We start from the raw sequence: 15,444 nt of genomic DNA, 5'->3' as shown, positions 1-15,444 counted from the left end.
TTCCGAATGGAGAAAGTAATGACTTGAAACAAAAGCAGTAGCAGTAATCTTTGAAAAGTTCCATAAACTAGACAAATTACTGTCAAGTCTAATCAAGGGACAAAGAAAGCCCAAATGCATGTTTAGAATAAGTCAAGTGATGTAACAACAGATGAAATAAATTTCAAATATGATCGAATACTATATACAACTCTAACCAAGAATATTAGAACATTTAAGTAAAATGGGCACTTTTCTACAATAAAAGGCCAAACAAACATTGATTGAAAAAGAACATCTGCAGCGTTTACTAATGGTGAGTGAGTAAGGTTCACCACACTGTCCACTCTCCTGCACATCTGGAGGAATGAAATCGCTCAGCACGGGTCTGATAGTAACACTGCCCAGCGGTTTGCACAGCCCATTCCATCAGCTTGAGCGCAGCAGTCCTGCGAGTCGAGTCAACTGACCCAGAATATACCGAACACCCGGAAAGGCGCCCCAGACGGGCTCAGCGGGCTCGAGTCAGCCAGCGCAGCGGGAGGGGAGGCCCGGGGCGCCGCTTTCCGCACCCGGAGCCCCACGCGCCTGCGCACGGTAGAGGCCGCGCCGCTCCCCGCTGGGGGCGGAATCGCCGGCGCCCCGAGTCACGTGGCCGGGGCGGGGCGCGCGGGACGTGCCGCCGCGTCGTCGCGGGCTCTCTGGGCGGTGGCGGAGCATGTGTGCGTTGCTGCGGCTCGCCGGGGACCTTCTCCCCGGCCAGAAGCTGAAGCCAGCGGCTGCGGGAACGCGCCAGCGGAGAAGGAGCGCGAGGGCAGCCGGAGGCAGGCGGGGCGCCCCGCTCGGACGCTGAAGGGCCGGGCGTCGTGGGGGTCATGGCATCGCTGGCGGAGCGAGTGCGGGGCAACGGGCGCATCGCCGCCGGGCTCCTGCTCAACCTGCTGGTGTCCATCTGCATCGTGTTCCTCAACAAATGGATCTATGTGCACCACGGCTTCCCCAACATGAGCCTGACGCTGGTGCACTTTGTGGTCACCTGGCTGGGCTTGTACCTGTGCCAGAAGCTGGACATCTTTGCCCCCAAAAGCCTGCCGCCTTCCAAGCTCCTCCTCCTGGCCCTCAGCTTCTGTGGCTTCGTGGTCTTCACCAACCTCTCCCTGCAGAACAACACCATAGGCACCTATCAGCTGGCCAAGGCCATGACCACGCCGGTGATCATAGTTATCCAGACCCTCTGCTACAAGAAAACCTTTTCTACCAAAATACAGCTCACGCTGGTGAGTAGCCTCAGCTTCGCGAGGCGCAGCTCTAACAGCCCACCGCCTGGACGTCTTTTTCACCGGGAGATTTGAATGTTTAACCTTGCTCCACGCTCTCCCGTCATCTTGAAACCCACACGTGTCATCTGTGAGCATGTCGATTGAAGGCTTATTTGGGGGAGATGGAAAAAAGCCATGTAGGCGCTCCATTGGGCTCTGAGCCCAGAAGTGTGTTTGTGTGTTTTAATACCTCCTGTTTATTGTATATCCTTAAATGCTGTGATTGATAAGAAAAGTGTATTGGATAGTGCAGGTCAGTGAATCCGATACAGCATCTGCAAAATCTCAAACCGAGAACAGCCCACCTCCCCCAGGGGAACCACACCACGTATGATAAAAGTTAAAGGGTTAGCATAAAATATCTCTCAGACTATGTTAGCAGCGACATTCTGCAGAGATTTCTGGATCGATAAATGTAAGAAATGGGCTAAAATAATTTTAGCACTTAATAATTTACAATATTTAAGATCCCAATGCTTTTGTTATATGTTTATCTGTCGTTTAGACATTAGTTTGGGGGTTCTTTTACTCCTATGCCCATGCATGTGGTACTCATTTCTTGCAAAGTGCAAGGCATTGACTTATTATTTTACCCAAAATTTTCAGTAGAATTAAGTATGAACATAATGAGAACTATCATATTTAACTTTGAGGAAACAGGAGTAATAGTCAATGTTTTCAAATAGAAAAGAAGAAAAATGTATAGAGGTTCATTGTTTCCCAGTGATTTTTTTTTTATTAACTTTGTAAGACACCATGAAAGGAATACTCTTGAATTTAATCTGAACAACGTTTACCTCTTTTTCTTTACAGATTCCTATAACTTTAGGTGTAATCCTAAATTCTTATTACGATGTGAAGTTTAATTTCCTTGGAATGGTGTTTGCTGCTCTTGGTGTTTTAGTTACATCCCTTTATCAAGTGGTTGGTAATTTTTTTTTTTCTTTATGTGCCTTTTTAGCAGATTTCATAAATTTTGAAGCTGTATCCCAAGGTTTAGAAAATACAGTATAGAGACAATAAACTGTTAGGAAGAAAGCATCATTGCATAAATTGTCTGACTCAAGGTGAAGAGAAGAAAGGAGACAGAGAAACTTGGGTGTGTGATGCTCACCAAATACCTACCTCCCTGTTTGTAAGTGTATAATACCCATGCTTAATAGTCTGAGTTTGGGGTGGTGTTATATTATATTCTGGGAAATCTTCACAAAATGAGTAGTAAGACTTGACTTTAGGACTGAGTTCGTTGGTTACATTTCTCATTTTAATTATAACATTGTGAAGGAGTGAGTACGCTTTCAAAAATTTGAGTGGGAAAGGAAAATTACAGATTTATAAATCTTTGCCTCAGAAAATATGCTGCTGTTACAACTTGTATATTGGCTTCGAATAATTTGTCTATATCAATATTTTATAGCAATGGGTATTTCACTTCTTGTACCAGCACAGTTCCTTGCCTATATAGCAGGCATTCATTAAAAATTTGTTCATGGATCCACTTCATTACCGTAAAACCTGAACAAGTATATTTTTTGTTATTTATGTGTGTGTGCGGGGGGAAGTAACTTGGTGTAGGGTACAGTGAAACAGTATTTTCTCTATACTGAAAACCTTGGACTGAAAATTCTGGGTGTGCCTGCATGGGGAAATTAGAGTCAAAATGTGTGACTAATTTTACTTTTTTTGCAAACATCTACTGGTTATAAACTAAGACATTCTTGTTGAGTGTTAGTTTAATAATACAGTCTTAGCATCTTAAACTTTATAATACTGATCATTTCAGAAGTATTGTTATATAAAAATTCTAGGGTGAATAGATATTTTAGTGGCAGAGAAGTAGTCTAAAAAAGATACCAGTGGCATGAAAGGATGGAGCACCTACTCACTCTTGTCACTTGGCTCCCAGATATTGTCTTTTACTGCAGAGAGTAATGAGAGGAAGCTCAGCTTTGTGCTTCAAGAAAGTTATATTTGGGTGTACTTCAGTGAGTTTAAATTTGTTGCTAGAGACAGTAAATGAACATTCTTTTTTGCCCAGTATGGATTAAATATTTATTAAATATAGCAAGAAATTTTATTTGTTGAACATTAGACTTTCTTGCATTCATTATATATAATTTAAATTTAGAGTACTCACTGTTCATGCCAATATCACGATTTTTGTTCACACAAGTCTCAACATTGTTATAGATTAGAATCAAAGGATTCAATATCCTTCAGGTAGATATTTGGAATGAGACTGACCAAGAAATGATTATAGAGTAACAAATAGGCAGAGTTCTCCATTATTAGTAAATGGTAAAAAGTACTGTTATAAAATAGGTGTATTTCCCAAAAATTCATTTTAGAGAAAGTTGTATTTTCCCACTGCATCCAGGTATAATTTCTAAGTTATTTCTGCTGGGGCATTAAAAGGAGTTAAAAGATGAGTGATCAGCTATTAGCTTTCATTGTAGAAAGACTGTTGAGTCATTCATTCATTCAGCAGACATTTCTTCTGCTTTATGCTCAGCCTTGAGGGTACAAAGATGAAAAGCAGCTACAATTCAGTATTGTAGACACATGTTTAGACAGCTTATCACGAGTAGGATAGCTCAGGGTATGAGGAAAGTTTTGAGGTACACCAGGGAGGAAGTGGCAGTTCTACCAGAGAAGGGTGAGATAAGACTTCATGGAAAAGTTAATTTAAATTGAAGGACACATGCAAATTTACTTAGCAAAGAAATATAGCAGAGGTCTTTCTTTGCAGTGATGTATGGAGCATTTTTGGAGAACTTGACTTGTTTGGCATTGTGGAAGGCTAAGGCTTAGGGGTGGGTGAGACCAAATGGCAGAGTCTTAAATGTCATGTAAAGGAATCAGGCACCAGGAAAGGAGTGTGGATAGGGGAGTGACTTGATCATTCCCTGTACTTTAGAAAATTAACTCTGGTGGCAATGAAGAGTGAATAAGAGAGGGAAGAAAGGGTGACAGGAAGCTCTCCATGGTTTGAAGGGAAGACAGGAAGGCACTGGCCAAGGGCAGTGGTAGTGGAATAGGTAAGGAAAACACTCCGGAAACCTTTTGGAGAAAGAATTAGTGGGACCTGACCGAATGTGAGTGAGGAAAGTAAAGAGTATGATTCTTGGAGGAGATTATATCAATTATTAGAGCAACATAGGATGAATTAATTCGGGGAAGAAAGTAACGAGCTTGATTTTAAATAAATCCCTGCAGATTATCTAAGTGAAGATGGCCTGTAAGCTGTTGAAGATGTGAGTTTAAGGATGCTCAAGCAAAGAGGTCAGAGCTATGGACGTCAGCGGATAGTAAAAGAAATCAGTTAGGGAGTTAAAAGAGGAAGGCCAGAGATCTACCTTAAAAATTGAAAGTGGAGGAAGAGGTGAGTGAGGAAACAGTGCAAATCAGGGGTCAAGTTCTTCCAAGAGAAATTTGCAGATTCTACAGAGAGCTCCAGCAGGACAGTGAAGGGGAGTCCTACAGATATGACTGTTGGAGATGATGTTGCCCTTTTGGGGAGCAACTTCATTAGAGGGGTGGTGAGTAGAAGCCAGGCTGCATTGCAGGAAGGGGAAGTGGAGGCCCTGACTCACCATGATTCCAGGCAGTTCTGTGTCAGAGACATGCAGCTGCCTGGTGAGGCTGCTGAAGGGACAGAGGGACAGGCATATACTCTGCATGTTTTTGCTCACTGCAGTGCCCCAAGGAGCCAGCCGCAGAAGAATCACTTCTTTGTCCTTCATACTCACAGAAGACTGTTAGTTAAGGCTGGCAGGAATATGTGTCAGATTTCCTGCTCTTCTGTTTTTGTCTTGGTGAATTTCTATAGTTTAGAGTATATGTAACAGGATACCCAGACCTACAAGAAAAAGAATTATGTAGGAGCAGTTATTCAAAGGCCTGGCCGTTATTGCCAGATATTCAAACCATCCTATCGAGCTTTTTTTAAATAGTCATATTTGTGAAGCATTTAGAGGACTGATGGGATTTGAGGCTTTGAGGTGTCAGTTCTACTGAGTGACATAGTTGTTTAGGGTTTGTGATCATCTCATTTTTTGAGGTGTATTGGTGGGAGATTACCCACAGGAAAGTCATCCATAATGAGGAAAATTCCTTTTACTGTTGACTGGGGTTTTTTAAAGTGAGTCGAAAGACTTCACATACCTTTCTAGCCACATACATTGGCAGCCACCTGGGATAACTGAGGTTCCTGTCAGTCTCTAATTAGTCTGCCCTGCCCCCCCAGTCTTTTCGGGGGGCATTTTAGAAAGAAATCAAGTCTGACACTGCATCTGTATTCCTACTAATGACCCAAATTTCCATTCCTGTCATTTTTTCCTGAGCTCTCTTAGGCTTGTGGCTTCCTGTGTGCATGGACTTTCCCCATTTACTAGGATCAAGAGGGAAGAGAGGATTTTCTTCTTCTTTATAATTCAGAAGAAAATACACAATCAGACATTGAATTTATAAAGCTCCTCTCATCCAGCGTGCTTGAGGAACATTTATATATATTATTGATCTTTGAAATCTTGTAGAATAATTAGACATTTCCTCTTCCCCCAGCCCCGTGCCCCACATTCCCATCTCTGTGGCTAGAATTGCATCTTTCCTTTATTAAGTAATGCTATTTTTTTTCTGCGTAACTGGTTTTATCTCCTAATTTTCAGTGGGTAGGAGCCAAACAGCATGAATTGCAAGTTAACTCAATGCAGCTGCTGTACTACCAGGCTCCAATGTCATCGGGCATGTTGCTGGTTGCCGTGCCCTTCTTTGAGCCACTGTTTGGAGAAGGAGGACTGTTCAGCCCCTGGTCAGTTTCTGCTTTGGTGAGTTCTAATTGTTTTGGTGTCTAAGAAATAAGATAATAATAATCCCTCCATTACTAATGCAATTTTAATTTTCAGAGCACTAGTTCAGATTCATTCTGACATTTTGTATTCATAATTACCCTTTAAGGGAGGCGAGGTAAGGATTATTTTTTCGATGAAGAAACTGAAACACAAAGGTTGAGAAACTTGCCCAGGGTCAGGCAGGTAGTCAGTGGCAAAACAAGGCCTAAAATTCGGGTCTGCTGATGCTTTGTTACTGTTCTGGTCACACCAAGCTATAGCTCACAAATAATTCAGGCATCTATTTTTATTTTACTTTTTTACAGTGAAAATATAGGTTTATTGATTTGGGGTTTTTTTCTTTCTTCTTAAAGAAGTCCATTAACATTTCTTGTAATATTGGTTTGGTGGCAGTGAACTCTTTTAGCTTTTTCTTATCTGGGAAGCTCTTTATTTCTCCTTCAACTTTAAGTGATAGCCATGCTGGGCAGAGTAGTCTTGGTTGTAGGTCCTTGCTTTTCATCACTTTGAATATTTCATGCCAATCCTTTCTGGCCTGAAATGTTTCTGTTGAGAAATCAACTGACAGTCTTATGGGAGCTCCCTTGTAAGTAACAAACTGTCTTTCTCTTGCTGCTTGATTTTGTTTTAATAATATAAATAGTACATGGTCATTGTATAGATTTTGAACATACATAAAAATATAAAGAAAGTGAAGGTCCTTAGAATCCTGCTAAACTAAGATAATCACCTTTATCATTTTCGTGATTATTTCATGGATCTCTTTTTCAGATGCACAGACACACGAATGTATGTGTATTTGTATGTGTGTATGTATAATTTTATATACATGGAACTTTATCATATATGCTGTTTTTATCATGAATTCCTTTTCCCCAGTCCTCCTACCCATACACACTTCCACATCTCATTACCCCATCCCTGCCCCTTGAAGTAAGTCATGTCAACATTTAGTGTTTGTTCTTTCATATTTTTCTTCATGGTGTACATACCCATATATCAACATACACAACACACACATGCACGCACACATGTTTATATACATAAATAAACATTTGTTTCTATTACAAAAGTGGGATCATATCACATGATTTTCTGTATCTGACTTTTTTCACTTAATACCTCATGAAAGTCTCTTTATATCATTCTTTGCAATGCCTGTATAATAGTTCCAGTTCCAGATCTTGACCACTATGACCAGTGTTGCAATAAACATCCTTGTACATGTGTCCTCATGAACTGGTACTTTTTTTATGAAGTAGAATCCTAAGAGTGGAATTGCCAGATCAGAGGGATACGTACTTTGGAGACATTTTAAGTTAGTATAATCCCCCACTTAGGGAAGGAATGTCTGCTTCTTGTAACTTTAACCTTTGGAACACAGTCAGTAAAACTGTCTTTTTTGTTGGTAGCATTAACTTATCAAACTTACATAGCCCTTAGTCTGTCCTAGGCACTATTCTAAGCACTTTGAAAATATTAACTTACCTAATCCTGATAATTTTATTGTGTGGATCCATGCTATTCCCTCCCTGTATTTACTGAGAGACAGAGAGTTAATTAACTGACTTGAGATCCCACAGCTAGTAAGCGGCGCTAGAGTTTGAATCCAAGCTTTCTAGCTCCAAAGCCCATATTGTTAATCACCCCGCTGTGCTGCCTGTGAGCAGATTGATAGTTGTTTCAAATTCACAGTGCTTTAGCATAAACCCTCTTTTCCCAAGTAGAAATCACTGGACCATCTGTCAAATGGTATTTCCTCTTAATTTTACAAAAGTTCTAGCCACTTTAGTTATCTGGTCTTCAAACCATTGCAACTTAGACACCTTAAATTAGAAAGGCAGAGGTTTTTTGCAATAGATACTCTGACAGATTTGAAAGAGGAGAGCAGCAGAAAGGCCATAGAGTCAAGGAAACATAGTGCACAGCAGTCCGAGGCCATTTAAATAAGAGAAAGTTGCCTTCCTTCTTTACTGTCCCTAGAGGGCATCATTGCCTCAAAGTAGAGCTTGTAATTGTAGTTTTAATGCTAAGTCATCAAGAAGTAGGTATGTAACATTCTGTGAACTCAATACAATTAACAGTGATATATTTCTAGAAACAGTTTTTAAAATCTTTAAGGAGCAAGTTTCTCTTAGTTGACAATTTTATGGGCCTCACTTTTATAAAACAAGTGACGTGTTACTCTTTTTACCTAAATAGGACACAAATCCAACTCTGGTTGTCCTCTTATGACTGCTGATGTGAAAACTGATAAAACCCACATGGGACAGAAAGAATCTTCAAATATGACTTATTTATCTCTTTGGAATGTAAACTTATTAATTCAAATCATAACAAATATTTTATCTAAACTCTTATTTTAGAAATAGAAAATGACTTTATGACTTTTTAAATAAAGTTGTGAGATAGGTTTGAACAGAATGTTGTATGTGTATGCAGTGGTACATCCCCTCTGTCCCCTATTCTCAGCCAAGTTGTCTTAATTCACTATCCCATGTACACACTTTGTATTTTCATGCCTCCGTGCTTTGGCCCCTACTGTTCCCTCTGCTAGGAATCCTACCCCCTCTTTTTTCTTCAATGTATACATACATTTGAAATCCAAAGACATTTCCCAGCCCAAAAGGGCGTGTCCTGCCTAAAGATTCATATAGAACCTATTGTCTGTTTGCCTATAAATGAGGTAGTTCCTTTTCTTTTATTGCCTGAGTCAGAAATCTTGCATTGCACTCACTTTCATGTGATTAAAAGGTGGTACAACAGAGTGGGTTAAGAGCAGAAACTCGAGAACCAGATTGCTGGGTTTCAGCCTCAGCCCTGCCACTTCCTAGCTGTGTGACCTCAGGCAAATTACTTACCTCACTGTGCTGTTTTCTTATCTATAAAAAGGGATAATATTTTACTACTTCATGGTGTTTATGAGGATTAAATGGATTAATATATGTAAAACATTTAGAACAATTCCTGGTACATAATAAGTGCCATGTAAGTATAAGCTATGATTGTCATGACTTTGATTGTGTCCTTAAGTAGTTTCTAAGTTCTTTGAGGACAAGAATATATTGTGTTCCTCACAAGGCGTGGCCTCGATTGTAGATATCCAATGAATATATGTTGATTTAATTTAAATAAGAACAGATATGAGCAATTCAATAGAAGAAAGATCTGGAAGGATATGTGCTAAGGTATTAATAGTGGTAGGTGGTTGGGATTATAAGAACGTACATTCTTTTTGCTTATCTTTATTTTCTGATTTTTCTGTAATGAACATGAATTGCTTTTATAGTAAGAAATTATTTTAAAAGTAATTTTTCTTCAGATGGATAAGAAAAATGAACGTAGATATTCACATTGAGATGCAGGATATTCTTGGAGAACTTTCCTTTGAGTTTTGTTAGACAAAATTACATTTTGGAATATTATTCATTCTGCTCTTTTACCCTCAATTCTTGTTGTTGTTGTTTTCAAATTGATTATTTTTTTAAATCTTGTACCTAATGGTTGATATTTGAGTTTTTAGAAATGCCTAATGAACTGTATATTTATTTGGTGATTATAATGATTGAAGCTGCATTAATGATTGTTTTGGTTTACTTGTAGCTCATGGTGCTGCTCTCTGGAGTAATAGCATTCATGGTGAACTTATCGATTTATTGGATCATTGGGAACACGTCACCAGTCACGTATCCTTTTTCTAATGACGTAACAAATGCACAGTCTTTTATAGTTTTTAAAACTCCATCACATTAATTTCCTTGAGTCTGACAATTACTATTGCATGGCCTAAATTGAGTAAAGTGAGTTACTTTTTATCTTTAATCATCTCATTCCACACTAGAGTCTATAGAAATTTAAAGAAACATGAACTGGGAAAGTGGATTAGCTTTCTGTATCATGAACAGTTTTGAATTTTCTTAAGTCGCGGATGACCATTTCCCTTATCAAAATTAACGTAGAGAACCATTCCTTGCACATAGTGGGGTAAAATAAATATTTGTGGAGTGAATAATGAATGAGATGGATGCTTGCGTTGTCAATCAGTTCTCAGTTTTTTATAGTAATAAGGTAGAGGTTTGGTTATCCACATAACAAAATATAATCAGACCTCTGAAATTGACATAAGTGACCTCAGAATCCTGGGTATGGTTTTGTACTTATGTGGATATGGGTGTGCCTGTTTTTCTCACTGTTACTTCAAGAAATGAAGTCATACCCAGAAGGTCTGAATCAAACTCATTTGCGCATTCTTAACATTCTGCTTGTCATTCTGTTTCTCTTCTCATTTCGCTTTGCTTCACTCTTAGGCAAATACAAAGAACAGATTCCTTTACATCAGAGAGGTAGTTTAGTAATGTTATGTCAGAGTGTACTGATATATATAAATGGGTGAACACTGATGTCATCAAAGTAAAAAAGCAGCTTACTTGCCAGCTATCAATAAATAACAACAATGATAATCATTTTTTAAAAGAACAACACTTATTAAATGTTTATTTTGTGCCAGGTACTTTTCGAATCACCTTATATATATTAGGCATTTAATTCTCACAGCAGCTCTGTGTGGTAAATTCTATTACTTTATTTTGCAGAGGGGGAAATGGAGGTGCAGAGAGTTTAAATAACTCAAGGTCATGCAGCTGAGAAGTGTCGTATCCAGTTTTCAAACCATGCAGTCTGGTCCCCAAACTCTGCACTGTGCTGCCCAGTCAAGGCATCCAAGTGTGTGCCCTTACTAAGAACATGTATGCATTCAACAGACACTTATTGAACACCCACTATGAACTGTTCATTGACTTCATATTTACATACTTAATATCTACTGTTTGTCAGGCACTGGCAATATAACAAAATAGACAAAAATCTTTGCTCTCACGGGCTTAAGCAGACTGTAAACAAACAAAAAAAGAAAATATAAGTAGTAATGTTAGATAGTGTGCAGTGCTGAGGAGGAAAAATAAAGCAGAATGAGGATGAGAAATGTTGGGGACAGAGTGAGATTTCAGGGAGAGAAGGCAGGAGGGCCTCTGCAAGAGGGGAGCTTTTGAGTAAAGACCTGAAGGAAAAGAGGTTGCTCCATGCAGACCGGGATGAATAGCATTTCAGGCGAGGGACCAGCAGGTGAGAAGCCCGAAGGAACAAGGGAGCCTGTGTGGTCGGGGCAGGAAGCGCAGAGGGTGGAGTATAGTAGCTCTGAGAGGCGACGGGGAGCCAGGTGGAGCAGAGCTCTTATTAAGGACTATTACTCTGGGTGAGAAGGAAGCCATTGGAGTTTGAGCAGAGAAATGACATGATTTTACTTATGTTCTCATAGAGTCACTCTGGTCCACTGTGTCAAGAACAGACTAAAGCATGGTTTCCCAAATCAGTGCTATTTTGACCTTTTTGGCCAGACAATTCTTTGTTGCAGGCGCCTGTGCATTGCAGAATGTTTAGCAACATCACTGGCCTCTGTAGATGCATAGCACTCTCTTTCCCCAGTGATGACAACCACAAATGTGTCCAGACTTTGCCCAGGTGGCAAAATCATCCCTGGTTGAGAACCACTAGACTTAAGTGAGGCAAGACAGGAAGGGAAACTGTCAAGAGGCCATTGTCATATTCTAATTTAGAAATAATCGTGGCTTGATACCTGGATGGTAGCAGTGGACATAGTGAGAAGTGATTGTATTCTAGATATAAATTGAATATTTTTATTGATTTTTTAGAGAGAGAAGGAGGAGAGAGAAAGAAACATGGGAAACATCAGTGTGAGAGTGGAACATTGATCGGCTGCCTCCTGCACGCCCCTTACTGGGGATCAGGCCCGAAACCAAGGCATGTGCCCTGACCAGGAATCGAACTAGCAACCTTTTGGTGCATGGGATGATGCCGGACCAACTGAGCCACAGCGGCCAGTGCTGGGTATATTTTTTAGTAGAGCCAACAGGTTTTGATGACAAACTGGATGTGGAGAATATGGGAGGAAACAAGGTTGGCTCATTTGGTTTTGGCCTGAGCACCAGGTAGAATGGAGTTGCCATCAGCTGAGGTTTGGGGGCGAGGAGGAAGAGCACGTGCTCAGTTTTGGGTGAACAAGTCTAGGAGCTCGGGGTCTCAGCTGGGGATAGTCCAGAGAGTCATGCAGTTCCTTCCAGCCACGGGAGGCTCTTGCTCCGCGCGTGAGTGTGACTGTGTGGATATAATGTCTAGCTTGTTATGCCTTATCCAGAAACCTCAGCTACAACATGTTTGGACACTTCAAGTTCTGCATCACTTTATTTGGAGGCTATGTTTTATTTAAGGACCCGCTGTCAGTTAACCAGGGTCTCGGCATGCTGTGCACATTATTTGGCATTCTCGCCTATACCCATTTTAAACTCAGTGAACAGGAGGGAAGTAAGAGTAAATTGGTACAGCGTCCTTAATTGTTTTCTTGTGTGTGTGGAGAAAAGTCACCCGAAGATTTAAAAATGTTAAGTGTACGAGTTGCTTTCAAAGAAGAAAAATAATTACATTGCATAATTCATGGAATGATGGTTTCCAAGGAATAACACAAAGGAAACTTTATAAGTATGACTTTTTCCTTTAGAGTACCTTTTTTGAAGAACTTAATTCATGCCTCTTTTCAAAGGTGATGGTTGTATGAAGTACACAGGATGGTTTGGTTATACCAAATGAAGTACATGAAATTAAAGTTCTGTAAAAGCGGCAGAGGACTTCATATCACTGAACTACAGATGTGTCGAGGTTTTTAAGTGTTCATACTCTTCCAAAGAAGGAGCGTAGCACTCCTCTACTTGCTCGTGGATGGTCCCCAATGTGAGCTCTATAATTTTATCCACCGTTCAAGTCAGAATTTAAATCTAACATTTCTATTTTAGTTGGCTTAGTATAACTTCCTGCTTATTTCACTTATAGAAATGAAATATAATTTATAGAAAACAAAGTGTAGTACAGAAGGCCATAAAACAAAATCCAGTTCCAAGAGTACCATTTTTCTAGTGGAAAATTGAGGTCAGAAGTTATACGTTATCCAAAAAAACCCTACAGTTTCTATAGATATTCTCTTGTTTCGGAGTTCTCGGTGAGCTCTAGAAACATGTGTGAAGTTAAAAAACAAAGTAGCTCCATGTTCAAATAGCCCAAAGAAAAGATTATGGCCCGGCTGGGCATGGCTTAGCGGTTGTGCATCGACCTAGGGTCCAGGCGATAGGGGCTTGATTCCCGGTCAGGGCACGTGCCCAGGTTGCGGGCTCCATCCCTAGTTGGGGGCGTGCAGGAGGCAACCGATCAGTGGCTCTCTCATCATTGATGTTTCTATCTCCCTTCCTCTCCCTTCCTCTCTCTGAAATCAATAAAGATATATTTTTTTAAAAAAAAGAAGGTACTTAAAAAAAAGAAAGAAAGAAAGATTATAGATGGAATTGAACAGGTTTCTTATGATTTTGGTAACTCTCCTGGCCTCTTTGAGCCTTTCATGTTGGTAATTTCTGTGGGGTTTTTTTTTTAATCCTCACCTGAGAATATGTTTTTCATTGATTTTTAGAGAGAGGAAGAGAAGAGAGAAACATCCATGTGAGAGAGAAACATCAATTGGTTGCCTCCCATATGCGCCCTGACCAGGGACCGAACCTGCAACCCAGGTATGTGCCCTGACCAGGAACCAAACCCGCAGCCTTTTGGTGTATAGGGTGACACTCAACCAACTCAGTCACACTGGCCAGGGCTTAAATTTTATTGATTTTTTTTTTTTTTTTTAGAGAAAGGAACGGGTGAGAGGAAAGAGAGAGTGAAACATTGATTGGTTTCCCCCCACACATGCCCTGACCAGGAATCGAACCCACAACCTGGGTATGTGTCCTGATGACACTCCAACCAACTGAGAGCCATACCAGCCAGGGCAGGAATAATTTTTTTTTTTTTTTTTACATTAGGGTATAGGGAAAATACGTAAGTCTCACCCAAGGAAATATATAGTGCCATGTATTTAATTGCAAATTTTATTACTGCCTTCTAACTTCTTTACAGAGCATTAAAAACAGTTGTTGATAACCTCTCACAGTAAATTGACTGAGACAGAGAAACCCTCTTGTAATAATTCTTTTTCTAAATATTATTTTTAAACTTGAAATGAGAAAGCAACTCTTAAGAGGACAAAGAGCCATGTGGATTTTTTAGGATTTTTTTTCCCCTGACTTGTCTGAAATGAAAGCCTCAAGGAAAATCTATTTTGACAGAATTTCAGTGTATCAGTCAATCTGTTATGTGACTCATATGTGTGATTTTCTGTTTGTGTTTTAAATACTTTGGTTCTCAGTTTCCGAAAATATATTTTATTGTGCTAAGACTACAGAACAATTTGTCTTACCAGATGAGCCTCGGGCATTGTCTGTCCACCACCATTCTCTGTATGTCTAAATTAACATATAATTATTCCCCTGAAGCTGGAAAAGAGTTTCAGCACAGTGAGGATTATGTGACGTCTGGGCACTAACAGCCCAGTTAATCTGTGCCATGTACAAATTCTCAACTGTAAATACAACTGGGGGAGATGTAAGTGTTAGGGGAGGGTTATGATAAAGGGCTGATGTCAATAGGAATGTAGTGGGAAGGTTTGAGAAAGATAGCATGGGGTTCCTGTATGTAAGTGAATAAAATATATACTGCTGGAACTAGAGGCTGATAAACAGATTTGGCCCTGAAGATGATCTTCGCATTGAGAAGGAAATTCCTGGGGAAATGTCCCTGATGGCCAGGACCAGCCACGGAGGCAACCCGCAAAGGTGGTGATGTGGAGGCACACGCCCCGGGGTACAGATGCGACTGACTGGGTTTTTATCCTGTTACATGACTGAAGTTCAGTTTTTACCTGTACAAATAAAGAGATCCTGATGTTTTTACTTCTGTGTTGCGTATTAGAGCCGGCGGAAGAACGAAAGCATCTCTGTGCAGTAGGAACGCCGGCCTGTCCGGCTCCCAAATATGCGGAATCTAGTGAAATAAACTTCTCTTGTCTCTTAAAATAACAGAAAGGACCAAGCTTTCTCCCATTTCATTTTTAGAAATACCTTTTAAACATCGCTACATTTAAATCATTGGTCATCTTTTTTTCTTTGTCTTAAGAGCAACAGCGCAAACCTGGCATCCACGTTGCCTCCGTCAGTCAGTAGGTGTTGGGTGAGTGAATATGCAGAATCGCCAAAGGTGAAAGTCTTTGAAAAGAATGGAGATCAAGTTTATTAACCGTTCCGTTTTGCACTTCTGTTTCCAAACTTGAACTGGATTATACTTGCTGACATTAGGAACACAATAAT

General features: G+C 40.1%; 1 protein-coding gene across 3 annotated transcripts; it reads left to right on the top strand.

Moving 5' to 3' along the window:
* Nucleotides 1-623: 623 nt before the first annotated feature.
* On the top strand, nt 624-15,030 carry SLC35E3 (solute carrier family 35 member E3). 3 transcript variants are annotated; one of them, XM_081130503.1, is made up of 5 exons: nt 633-1,256; nt 2,112-2,222; nt 5,966-6,124; nt 9,752-9,834; nt 12,369-15,030. In XM_081130503.1, the coding sequence occupies exons 1-5, from the start codon at nt 855-857 to the stop codon at nt 12,553-12,555; spliced, it is 942 nt and encodes a 313-aa protein (XP_080986629.1). In that variant the 5' UTR covers nt 633-854; the 3' UTR covers nt 12,556-15,030. The 3 variants fall into 3 exon arrangements, with proteins under 3 accessions (XP_080986631.1, XP_080986629.1, XP_080986630.1); XM_081130505.1 differs by lacking the exon at nt 5,966-6,124 and having other exon boundaries at nt 624-1,256; XM_081130504.1 differs by lacking the exon at nt 2,112-2,222 and having other exon boundaries at nt 637-1,256.
* The last annotated feature ends 414 nt before the right edge of the window (nt 15,031-15,444 follow it).

Source organism: Miniopterus schreibersii (assembly GCF_964146895.1).
Source record: "Miniopterus schreibersii genome assembly, chromosome: 2".
Lineage (NCBI taxonomy): Eukaryota > Metazoa > Chordata > Mammalia > Chiroptera > Miniopteridae > Miniopterus > Miniopterus schreibersii.
Note: the sequence above shows the minus strand (reverse complement) of the source record. Positions and strands in the feature narration are given on the sequence as shown.